At 42.2% G+C, this 12,539-nt stretch overlaps 1 protein-coding gene across 2 annotated transcripts; it reads left to right on the top strand.

The window, feature by feature from the left end:
- The first annotated feature begins 1,617 nt into the window (after nt 1-1,617).
- CUNH18orf21 (chromosome unknown C18orf21 homolog) lies at nt 1,618-7,675 on the top strand. Of its 2 annotated transcripts, XM_032421374.1 has the most exons (5): nt 1,781-2,044; nt 2,128-2,150; nt 4,120-4,319; nt 5,265-5,461; nt 7,363-7,675. In XM_032421374.1, the coding sequence occupies exons 1-5, from the start codon at nt 1,968-1,970 to the stop codon at nt 7,514-7,516; spliced, it is 651 nt and encodes a 216-aa protein (XP_032277265.1). In that variant the 5' UTR covers nt 1,781-1,967; the 3' UTR covers nt 7,517-7,675. The 2 variants fall into 2 exon arrangements, with proteins under 2 accessions (XP_032277266.1, XP_032277265.1); XM_032421375.1 differs by lacking the exon at nt 5,265-5,461 and having other exon boundaries at nt 1,618-2,044; nt 7,363-7,622.
- The last annotated feature ends 4,864 nt before the right edge of the window (nt 7,676-12,539 follow it).

Below are 12,539 nucleotides of genomic sequence, written 5' to 3'. Positions count from 1 at the left end.
TTACAAACTTCTGTACCATTTTGACGTAGACAGGCCAGGTCTGAGGACCCAGAGGCTAAGGATACCTCTTGGTTAAGAGGATCCTTGGCTTTGTGCAGGAGAGCAATCAGGAAGTGGGAAGTGAAAGCAGAGTTTATTGAATAGTGTAAGTGACAGAGTATAGCAGATGGAGAGTCTGGGAGACTTAGAAAGGAAAGGAGAGTGAGCCTCTTCATCACTTGGGGTGAGGGGTTCATATTGGAAGGCGGTCCAGGGTACATGTTCCTTCAGGAATCCAGGGTAGGGTTGAATTCAAAGGTGAGTGACAGGTGAATAATAGGTGTTATTTCATAAGTCATTGAAGGTGGGGGTATTGATGCCAGTGTTGGGTGAGGTTTGTTCAAATCTAATGTCCTGGAACATGTTTGAGATTCAGTTCTTCTTAGATGTTATCAGGTATTTGGATGCCTAGGACAAAACTCAAAGAATGATTAACTTTCTTGCCTCCCCCTTGGAGTGGGAACATAGCTTCTTTGGTTTATTCAGAAGCAAGGTGAAATATCATGAGCAAATGGAGCCTTGCAGAAAAACAGCAGAGATGGAGTCTTTCTAAAAATGGAATCCTTTTCAGTTTCCCTATCTCAATTTGAGTCCTTTTGGATATTGAAAATGAAGGCTAAATAAGGGCCTAGTCTCCAGAGTTTATTTTTTGAAACTCTAACAATTCAACAACAAACCGCAAACAACCCAATTTTAAAATGGGCAAAGGACTTCAATAGACATTTCTCCAAAGAAAATATACAAGTTGTCAACAAACACATGAAAGAATGCTCAACTCATTCACTAGGAAATGCAAATCAGAACTATAGTCACACTCACTAGGATGGTTAGAATAAAAAATAAATTTAAAAAAATAAACAAAGGTGGAAAATGAGGGTTGGGGCAGATGTGGAGAAACTGGAATCCTTGTTAAACATGGAATTACCATATGACCCAGCATTTTCACTCCTACATGTTTATCCCCCCCCCAAAAAAACCCCCAGAAAACAGACATGTTCCTAGCAGCAATATTCACAACAGCCAAAAGGTAGAAACAATCCAAATGTCCATCATGGATGAATGGATAAACAATACTTGGTATGCATACAATGTAATATTCAGTCATAAAAGGGAATTAAGTTTGATATAAGCTACAAGGAGGTTGTACCTAAAAAACATGATACTAAGTGGAAGAAGCCAGACACAAAGATCACACCTATGATTCCATTTTCAAGAAATGTCCGGAGTAAGCCCATAGAGCCAGAAAGCTGACTAGTTGTCGCCAGGGGCTGGGAGGGAGGGGAGAATGGGAAGCAACTGCTAAATGGGGATGGGGTTTCCTTCTGGATGACAGAAATGCTTCCAAACTCGGTAACAGCGCTGTTTGCGCAGCACCGAACTGTTAACTTTCCGCCGTGTTCCATGAAGAACGGGGAAAGAAGGTAAGCTGGCTCGTGCACTGACAGCCCTGCTCTTCCCTCCCAGGCCCGCGGCCGCGCCAACGGCGGCCTCCTTGCGGGCCGCACACCGCCTGCCCGGCCCCAACCAACACCCCGGATGGAGAATCTAGAAGGCGACGTGGGCTGAGGAAATGACAACAGGGGTACCACAGAAGACGCTATCAGGAGCGAGAAAGAGAAGCTGGCCGAACTGCCGCGAGCGGACGTCGCCAGCCCGGCTTGGTCACACTGCTCCGCGCAGGCGCAGGTCTGCGGCGGGTCCGCTCGGGCCCGCGGGGACGGGGCGGAGCCTAGGGGGCAGGGCCGGAGGCGGGGAGAGGGTCGGCCTGCGTGCGGGGCCGGAGGCGAGGGAAACCGGAACTCCTCAGCCGCGGGCGCCGGTTTCCGGAAGGAGCTTGGATTCCGAGGTCCAAGTCCGGCAGCCTGCGAATCCGGCTTCCGGAGACTCCTCTCGTCGCTCGTCTTATCGGCGTGGGGGTGGCGGTAACGATGAGGCAGAAGCACTACCTTGAGGCTGCGGCGCGGCAACTGCACGAGAGCTGCCCGGGCCAGGCCCGCTATCTCCTGTAAGAGAGGGGCGGGAGAGGGGAGGCGGGCGGCGGCGGCGGGGTCTTCCCTCCTCCCTCACCGGTCTCCTTCTCCTTTCCAGCTGGGCCTACAGTTCGTCACACGGTAGGGAGAACGTCCGACGCTTGTGGGTCAGGCGCTCGTCGCCCCGCTCCCCTGCATTCCGCGCAGCGCTCAGGATGACGCGAAAGAGAAATCTCACGGACCCACTGCTCTCATAAAACCCCCCAGTGGCTTCTGTTTCGTGAAAACTCCAAATTCCCTGGACGTCTTTTCTAGTTAAACTCACTTCCTTGGTGACGGCTTTTCATCCGGTCTCATGGCTTCCAAATTTATACCCCCAGCCAGGACTTCGCCCCATTCTAGGCTCATAGCCAGATGTCTTCTTGACACCTTCTTTTGAATGTCTGTCAGGCCAAAACTCGAGCTTTACCCCCCAACACAGTCCTCCTCCAGTTCTTCCCAATTCAGTAAATGGTAATTCCATCCTTAGAGTGAACTCAGCCCCCCAAACCCCGGGGCCATTCGTGACTCCCTAATAGCCTTCCTCCCCAAGCCACTGGCCAGCAAATATGCCTTTTGGCATATTTGAACCTAAGCTGCTTCTCACCAGTTCGTCTTAGCATCCTGGACCGAGTCAACAGCTGGGTTATTGCCAGCAGCGCTCATGCATTTCTACATCCATTCTCAGTTGAGCAGCCATGTGAGCGCAGGAGAAACCTAAGCTTGATCATGTTCCTTCTCTGCCACAAACTCTCAAATGACTCCCCATGTCAGAGTAAAAGTGAAAATCTTTGAAAAGGACTACGAGGCCCTACATCAAAAGCCCACATTACCTCTCCGACCTGCTTACTCAACTCCAACCACTGTTAGGCCTCCTTGCTCTTTCACAGCCTCGAAGTTGCCCTTCCTCTGCCTGGAACTCTTACCTCACATATCTGCGTGGATTCCTTCCTTGTTTCCTTCTGCTCTCTACAGATGCCACGCCACAAGCCTTCGCTGGCTACCTTAACTAAGACCAGGGCAGCTCATTGCTACTCTTTATCCCTGTCTTTTTTTCTTCCCCGCGCTACACATTTGGTGTTGCTATATTTACTTTCTCTCTGCATGAATTGTCCTTTATTCACTGTTCTGCTTATTGTACCCAGAACTGTGCCTGGCACTTGACAGTCACTCAATAAATATGAATGAATTTAACATTTGGCAGAAGTGAGTTACAAGCATGGTCCTTAGTTGTCGTATACTTAGCAGAGTGCTCACTAACAAATAATTGTTGAATAAATCCATGGTGTGCCTACCTTCCTTTCCAGCTGCATCACCCCCACACCCTCACCTTTCCCTAATAGCTATGCTTTCTTTTTCACTGTACTTCCACCTGAAAGCCCTTTACCAGTAATGGATGCCATCTCCAAGTACAGATGTTTGGAGTATTTGACCTTTGTCAAGCCACTTCTTCGGAGTGTTTCTGGCCGGTCCATACAGAGTTTAATAGTTTCCAGGGCATTTTAATCATATTCTGTTACATTTGTCACCAGTCTTATTTTTGTCTGCTTAGGGCTCCCCTAGAATGTGAGTTACTTAAAGATAGCAGCTCTTTTACTCCTTACTTATGACTCCTCAGCCTAACATGGTAGATGGCTGTCTTGATTGCATAGACAATCTGGGGCAAGTCTGTTCTCCTGTTACCTTGTACTGAGAGCTACCTGCAGAAAGCCTGGCCCACAAATCACAAAATTGTGAAAATGACAGTGTAATTTATTGATTTGTGATAAATATGTTTGTAAAATTGGTGAGACAGCTTTTTTTACTTAGTAACAAGTAATGAGTAAGATAGCAAAGAGTGGGGACTTAACCTGTCTGCTGCTAAAAGGAGTGAATGGATAGAATTACAGTGTTTTGCAAAATAAATTAATGCCAATTTGTCTTTTTTGCAAGTTCTCATATTTTGAGTTTGCTTAAAGAGAATATATATCTGTTCATATTAAATAGTATACTTTATCACAGAATATTGGCTGTTTGAGGTAACAAAATTTTCTGATTTGCTGAATCATGAGTTTCATTTGTATTATTTCAGATGATAACATAACTTTTGAAGGAACATGTCCATACTGTTTCCAGTTGCTGGTTTTGGATAACTCTCGAGTGCGCCTCAAACCCAAGTCCAAACTGACACCCAAAATACAAAAACTTCTTAACCGAGAGGCAAGAAATTATACACTCAGTTTTAAAGAAGCAAAAATTGTGAAAAAATACAAAGACTCCAAAAGTGTATTGGTAAGATTTCAATTCCAGTATGTATAAATAAACAAGAATTTTCTTTTACTTAAAATGAGGTTGATTAAGGATCAGGCTACATACAACTCAGAGGTATGTGATAGTATACATAGATTGTCAATATATATACATAAATTTTTTTTTTAGTGATTGATGTTTCATCAAAAGTAAAACTTATTTTTAAAAAAATTTTTGATGATGTATAGTTGATATGTTATTTTCAAGTTTACACACAGTGATTTGACAATTACATACATTATGAAATTCCGACCATAATAGGTCAGCCTCTGGAATTAATGAAGTAAAGAGGTGTGAGAATTCATTTGATGGTTTTATAAATTGATTTACACCTATATTTATAGAACATAGAATCTCTAAGGTTTTGAAGGGGTCACTTAGATTTTCAGGGATAATTTGCCATGTTTTATTGGAAAACAGCTTGGAGTTCTGAGACAAAAGTTAAATGTCAACTGCTGTTATAAAGAACACTCTTCCAGATGTTAAAGGGTATCAGTCACAGTTCCTTTATTCCCCCCAAACATGGTTTTACACTGAAAAAGTAGAGACTTTGTTATTTTTAAAAAGGTGTTTTAGGGGCACCTGGCTGGCTCAGTTGGTGGAGCATGTGACTTGATCTTGGGGTCATGAGTTCAAGCCCCACATTGGGTGTACAGATTACTTAAAAATAAAATCTTTAAAATAAATAAAAATGTGTTTTAAATTAAATACAAATGTTTAGCCAGTAACTTTTAATTGTAGATTTTCTCATTTTATATTTGTATCTTGTCTGATTGCTGCTGCTAGATTATAGACTCCCTGAGGGCAGCCTGTCTTACCCGCTCATACCTAGTGTAGTCCCTTACATACAAGAATTTAATGAACATGTAATTTATTGGATTAAATAATAAGAGAAATCTGGCCCAATATTTCTTCTTTTTACGGTAGTTGACTACTTGTAAAACATGCAACAGAACAGTTAAACATCATGGTAAAAGTAGAAGCTTTCTCTCAGCACTGAAGAGCAGTCCTACCACTCCTACGAGTAAGCTCAGCCTGAAGACACCAGAGAGAAAGACTCCGAGTTCTGCAAACTTAAATCAGAAGTGTGGTTCCAAAGGCAAGAGCCCAGCCTTGATATTCAGGTATCTTAATTCGTTAAGCTATTTGCATTGCTGGTGTGAACTCTTATTTCTTCTGCTTTCCTCTGTTTAATATATACTCCCTAAGTTTGCCACGCAGTTCAGGCCTTGTGCCCATTTTTTTTCCCCTTCATACCCTTTTCTTTAATGTCATATGCTCGTATATCTTTTGTTCTCACCTCTGCTTCTAACTTCCAGCTCTATTCCTCTACTTCCAACCTCTCCCTTTGCCTGTTCCCAGCTGCTGCTAAATATATCCACTTTATCCCCCCAACATGTCCCCACAGCTGACTACTCAAACCTGTTCATCCTCCTAAGTTCCTTCTTCCGTCAGTGAACATGCCCTTGTAGACAGTCTGACCTGAAATGGTGGTAGAGTAGACAACTACTCCTTTGGTCCTTGTCCAGTCAGTCGCTAGTTTCTCTCTGTCCTTCCTCCATGGGGTTTGCATCTGTTCTCCTTTTGTCCTCCTGCTGTGTTCAGTCTGTATTCAGCTTTTGCTGGGACTACTACAGTACTTTTCTGCTTCTAGTTTCAGACTCTTCTAGTCTGATAATTTCCCTAAAGCACAGCTCTGATTAGAAGCCTTTACCATCTCACGCTACAGCATGTAGATCAAATGTTCCCGCATGGCTTCCCAGCCCTTCCTACCTGGCACCAGTGCGTCTGCCTTCTTACTTTGCCTTAATTCATCCTATGTGTTAGCAAAACTGAAGTAAACTCAGTTTACTTTCCTGCTCTACTTTGTTCTTGGTATTTCCTCTGTCAGAAATTCCTGTGGAAATCTCACTGAATAGGGATTTGTCAGCTGCTACTAGGTTAACTATATGACTGAGCACTGTACTGTAGTTCACAGTACTTCATTCAATGTGATAGTAAATTTAGTTTCATAGAAACTGGGAAATGAATTTTTGAACATTTTATACCAAAAGAGAAACTGAGTCTGGTAGTTTCTTGAACATAAACAGCAAAATTCAGCAAGGACTGAATTATCTGTTTACTGCATTGAGTTTTTTATATTGGGTTGACATTTATAAAATTGGATAAGAACTAAAATTTCAAGTCTAGTTTTCTCTATATTTTGATTTAATTATTTTGATATTTGGCATGATAGGAATTCATAGAAGTTTCTACTTTATTGGATTAAATGTAGGTAAAAGAGAATTTGGCATATTTAAAATAATTCACTTGCATTTAGTCCAGACTGCTGCTTAGATATATGCAGGAATGAGAGATATTTCATATTTATTATACAGATGGGGAGTAGAAGAGGGATCAGACTTGACAAACCCTAATAAAGTTTCGTGGGTGTGGAACACAATTGGAGGGCATGAAATAGAAGGAAACAGAAATACACACATAGCAGCTGGGGAATCATTTATCCAGCGAATATTTTTAGAAGGCCTTTTCTGTGCCTGGCACTGTTAAGAAGCAGTGGAATATACAATTAGTAGTATAAAGTCTGCCCTATGGAGTTCATGTTCTAGGTGGGGAGATACAGTGGAGTGGCACCTGCATGTGTGGGTTGAAGTTCTTCATTTTTGAGAGAGGAAGTGGTTTTGAGCCATGAAGAAATAGGTTTTTAAAGTCCTTAGAATTGTCATGAATCTTGATGTCAGACTTAAAGGGAACTCAGGCCTGATGACACTTTACCTTTAACCTTCTTCAGGTGTGATAGAAACTTCCAGAACCACCCAGTTACCTCCTGAATGTTGCCTAAAGCCTATGTAGTAAGGAGATTTTTAACAAAATGGGAATGAATGCTGGGTTCAGCCACTGCTCATTTATGGCCATAATACACAAGAGTAGAAAAGGATTCTAGTAGCAATTATTTAGGCTAAGCAGGAAAAGCATTTTTTAAACTTACCAGTATCCCTAAGTGTGGTTTTATGTTTGTTTTCAGGACACCTACATCTGGACAGTCAGCACCCACTTGCTCCTCAAAGAATGTGAGCAAAACAAAGAAACACTTCTCTCAACTAAAAATGTTGCTTAGTCAGAGTGAATCCCAGAAGAATTCAAAGGTGGACTTCAGAAATTTCTTACTATCGTTGTAAAGGATGGGCTGTGAAAATAAATGTTTAATGCAATTTCTGAAACTAAAGTTAGTCAGAAAAACATCTTTCTTAAAACTTTTATTTATTCTGGGGCACCGGGTTGGCTCAGTCAGATAAGCATCTGCCTTCGGCTCCGGTCATGATCCCAGGGTTCTAGGATGGAGCCCCACTTTGGGCTCCCTGCTCAGCGGGGAGTCTGCTTCTACCTCTCCCCACGCTTGTGCTCTCTCTCTCTTGCTTGCTCGCTCTCAAATAAATAAGTAAAATCTTAAAAAAGAACCCCAAAAAACCATTTATTTATTCTTTAAGTACATGGAACCTGGGGTCCACGAACAAACTTTTCTGGGCATTTTTCAGTGTTTATGGAGAGAATACCTCATGAAAATGAATAACTGAAACCTGCCTACCTCACAGGTGGTTGTGAGGATCAAAAATATAGGAGAGGTCCTTGTAAGTAGCAAAGCTATTATGGACATTGAGTGGTCATATTGTTTTATCTTCCCTTAATGAGCAGTTTGCATTATGTCATTTTCTTTCATAAGGAAATTGAAACCTTAATGAGAGGGCCTGCTCACTCCTTTCTAGGCGTCTTCTGCTTTATTGCTAATTCAGAAAAAGGATCACGTATGCGTTGTTTTTCCACAATCATCTGCATAACTGTATTAGTAAAAGCTGAACATTCAAAAATAAAAGCTGAACATTACTCCTGTTTTGCAGGCAAAAGTAAATATATGGAGCATTCTTAATTGTAAATCATTCCGATACCCCAGATTTCATTTTCACAACTTTCTATTGTTCCTAGTAATATTTTATCACAAGTGGCATTTTATTTGCTCTGGTGAAGACTTATTTCTAGGTCTAAAATTTAGAGCAGAATACAACATAGGAACAGTTTAGCTATGTTAAATCTTCTCTGGAACATAGATACACTAAAATGATAGGCTAGGGTTGTATTCAACCTGTCTTTTAAAAATTCCTTAAATAATTTAGATACTTTATAAACTGTTTCCAAACTCTCTCTGCTGTTTAAAAATTTAAAACTTAAACTTCTCCCATTAGGGCTTGGCAAACTGAAAGGCCAAGGTTATTAACGAGTTGGTCTTGTAGTTCTATGAAGTGAAATAATACTAACAGTGCCAGCATTAGAGAGGGATGGCAAGAGTCATCATTCTGAACTTCTTTAGCCTGTGAGCCATAGGTGAGGGAGCTGGGCCTTCCCTTTGTGTACAGGGCATCTAGCACAATACTTTGGTTATGGTACCTTACCTTTCTGGCTAACTTCTCACTGGAATATCTGTTTTTCTTCTTGCTCTTCTGTTTGCTTACCACTCTCCCTTATCACCCATAGTGAGCTCTTTATAGTTCTTAGGACATACCATTTTCTTGCCAGTTTTGGGCCTCTGCATGGTTTTGCAGACTGCCCTCCACTCCAACCCTACTGCATTATGAAGGGCCACTCTTTTATCAAAGTGCTGGTGACCCTGTAGTTTCCTGCTTCTGATTTTGTCCCCAACTGCCTGTGAGCTCTTTGCAGGCCTACATGATCTCATTTGCTGTGGCCCAGCACAGAGCACAAGCTCTGCAAATATCCCTAAACCACTACATTTACATTTGAATTCCTTAGCCCACTTGTTACATACCAGATTTAGAACTAAGGTCCTTTCAGCCACCTGACTGGAAAAAGGATAAAAAGTAGTAAAAGCAAGAACTTCTGGGTAGGAAGTTATTCACATTACCTCAGTGGCAAATGAAAAATACCATGGATTCTTTACTTTCTTTTCTGTTTGGCAGAAGGGTCTTTGGGCATCTTTAAAGAGAATACTAAAATAATACTGTGGACATAAAACTCAGAAGAAAACCTAGAACTAAGTCTTCATAACCTCGGATTAAGCAATGGTTTCTTACCTATGACACCAAAATCACAAACAACAAAAGAAAAAATAGATAAATTGGACTTCAAAATTAAAAACTTGTGTGTTTCAAATGGGGACAGCATCAAGAAAATGAAGAGATAACCCACTGAGTGGGAGAAAATGTTTGCAAATCATGTATCTCTTAAGAGGCCTATATCCAGGAGTAGGAAAAACTTAATAATAAAAAGACAAAGCACGGACAAAGAGTCTGAGCAGACAATTCCCCAAAGAAACAAATGGCCAATAAGCACGTAAAAGATGCTCAACATCTTACATCTAATATTAGTCATTAGGGAAGTGCAAATCAAAACAAGGAGCTACCACTTCATACCCACTAGGATGGCTAAAATCACAGACAGTAACAAGTGTTGATGAGAATATGGTGAAACTGGAACTCTGACACATTGCTTCTGGGATTGTAAGATTTGTGCAACCATGTTGTAAGAATTTGACAGTTCCTCAAGAAGTTGAGCATCGCATTACCACAGGACCCACAGTATCACTCCTAGTTATATACCCAACAGTACTGAAAACAAAATCTTGTTTATGAATATTCATAGCAACATTATTTGTAATAGCCAAAAAGTGGAAACAACCCAAATGTCAACCTAACTACTGAATGGATACCTAAATATGATATATCCATATAGTGGAATATCATTCAGCCATAAAAGTGAATTAGTGATACGTGCTAGAACACGGATGTACCTTGAAAATATGTTAATTGAAAGAAAGTAGACACAAAAGGCCACATAATGTATGATTCAATTTATAAGGAATGCTCAGAATAGGAAAAGACACAGAAATAGATTAGTGGCTGCCTGAGGCTGAGGGGGGGGGGGACAGGGAATAACTGCTAATGAGTATGGAGTTCTTTAGGGTGATGAAAATGTTCTGGAATTAGCAATGGCCACACAACTCTGAATACTAAAAACCACTAAAGTCTACACTTTAAAAGGGTGAATTTTGTGGTACGTGAATTTTATCTCAGTAAAGCTGTTCTTAAAAAATGAAAATGAAACATTTCCTAAACAGATTACAGTGTAGATACTCAGGATTAAATGAAAATGATAGTCTCGTAAAGAGAAGCAGCAAACGTGCATTTGTACAGCTCTAACTCCTGGACGTCCATCCCATCGCCATAGGGCTTGTTCATATACTGATGTACTTACTGGGGTGCTTCCTGAAAACAGCTCCACTTAGCTCTGGGCTCTTTGTCCAGTCAGGGGATATGGAGCCTGGGACACGTGACCAGAGCACCACTGACCCTGGGGGCTGCAGCAACCCTACGCTAAAGGCAGCCGTTATGAGGATGAAAAAGAGGCCCTCACCATCCAGAGAGGGACGGGGTGGGCAGAACGCTGAGGAAGAAAACCTAATCAGGAATGAGTGGGAAAGGGGCAAGAGAGCATAGATCTAATGATTGCCTCATTCGTGTCACAAAGAACTTTGGTGTCACATAGTTGATGACAATCTGTAGGCCACTGTTCTCTCCCTCAGCACAGCCCCTTGGACTTATTTGCAGAAAGCACAATGGTGAGTTTTAATAGTGACCACTACTCAGATTTTAGAACTCTTGAGTAATATTCCCAGGTGGCTCACCCCTGAGAGGGACAGTGCCAGTGAATTAACTGGGCTCAAAATGCAATTGCACATTTGAGACATCACTCTGCTTCAAAGCTGAGTTCTCTCTCTTGCTTCTCTCGCTAGAGGAGCCAGCCTTCCTCCTACCCAATGGGCCAGTCTGCCCATCTAGCCTGGATGCCACCCCTGCTCTGACTCAGGTCAATGGAATAGTCCTGCCTTTTCCTTCATCTTCAGCTTCTTCCTCTCCTGGATCCTTCCCTTCCCCACTTTTTCTTCGTTCAGTAAACCATTTATTGAAGTGTAACACCCACAGAGAAATGCTCAAAGCTCTGACCACGAGCCTGGGTCGGATGCCTCTGGTGGACTTGTAAGGTGCCCCTCCTGCCTGCACACAGCTCTTCTCACAGAGAGGCCTTAAGAGACTTGTCAGTCCGAACTCTGGGGGTGCTGCAACCCCAGGTATAATTCAGGTAGAAAGTGTTCAATATGCTTCTATCTATCCTGGGACTAAACTTACAATTAAATATAAACAGGAATTTTTATGAATAAAAATAAATTTGTATAATAATATTAGTTATTTGGAAAGAAAATACCAATTTTGGGGCACCTGGGTGGCTCAGTCGTTAAGCGTCTGCCTTTGGCTCAGGTCATGGTCCCAGGGTCCTGGGATTAAGCCCCACATCGCGCTCCCTGCTCGGCAAGAAGCCTGCTTCTCCCTCTCCCACTGCCCCTGCTTGTGTTCCCTCTCGCTGTGTCTCTGTCAAATAAATAAAATCTTTACAAAAAAGAAAATACCAATTTTTCTTTTAAAAGACATTATGGAGACAATTTTTCCAGAGACTACTTGCTTTAATTAGTACAATTTTTCTTTTCTTTTCTTTTCAAGATTTATTTGAGAGAGAGAGAGAGAACGTGAGCAGAGACAGGGACAGAGGCAGAGGGAGAGAGAGAATCATCAAGCAGACTCCCCACTGAGTGCAGAGCCTGGCATGGGACTCAGTCCCAGGACCCTGAGATCATGACCAGAGCCTAAATCAAGAGTTGGCTGCTTAACCAACAGAGCCACCTGGGCACCCCAAACAATTTTTATTTTCTATTTGGATGATTAAATTGTTATATCTTGGCCAGTGAGAGCCCCCCCCCTTTTTTTTTTTTTTTTAAAGATTTTTATTTATTTATTTGAGACAGAGAGAATGAGAGAGAGAGAGCACATGAGAGGGGGGAGGGTCAGAGGGAGAAGCAGGCTCCCTGCTGAGCAGGGAGCCCCATGCGGGACTCGATCCAGGGACTCCAGGATCATGACCTGAGCCGAAGGCAGTCGCCTAACCAACTGAGCCACCCAGGCGCCCGAGAGCCCCTTTTAAGTTGGCTTTATTCTTGCGACCCCATGAGAACTTTGAAAGCATCCTTCTTGCTTTCTTGCAAAGAAAGTTCCAGGACCATCTTCATTCTCTCCGGCCTAAGACATGGAAGCTTCCACTCTCCAAGAAACCCTGCTAGTTTCAAGCAGAAAGTAGTGATGC

Source organism: Phoca vitulina, unplaced genomic scaffold, assembly GCF_004348235.1.
Source record: "Phoca vitulina isolate PV1807 unplaced genomic scaffold, GSC_HSeal_1.0 scaffold24, whole genome shotgun sequence".
Lineage (NCBI taxonomy): Eukaryota > Metazoa > Chordata > Mammalia > Carnivora > Phocidae > Phoca > Phoca vitulina.
The sequence above is the reverse complement of the archived record's forward strand: the minus strand, read 5'-3'. Positions and strand labels throughout refer to the sequence as shown.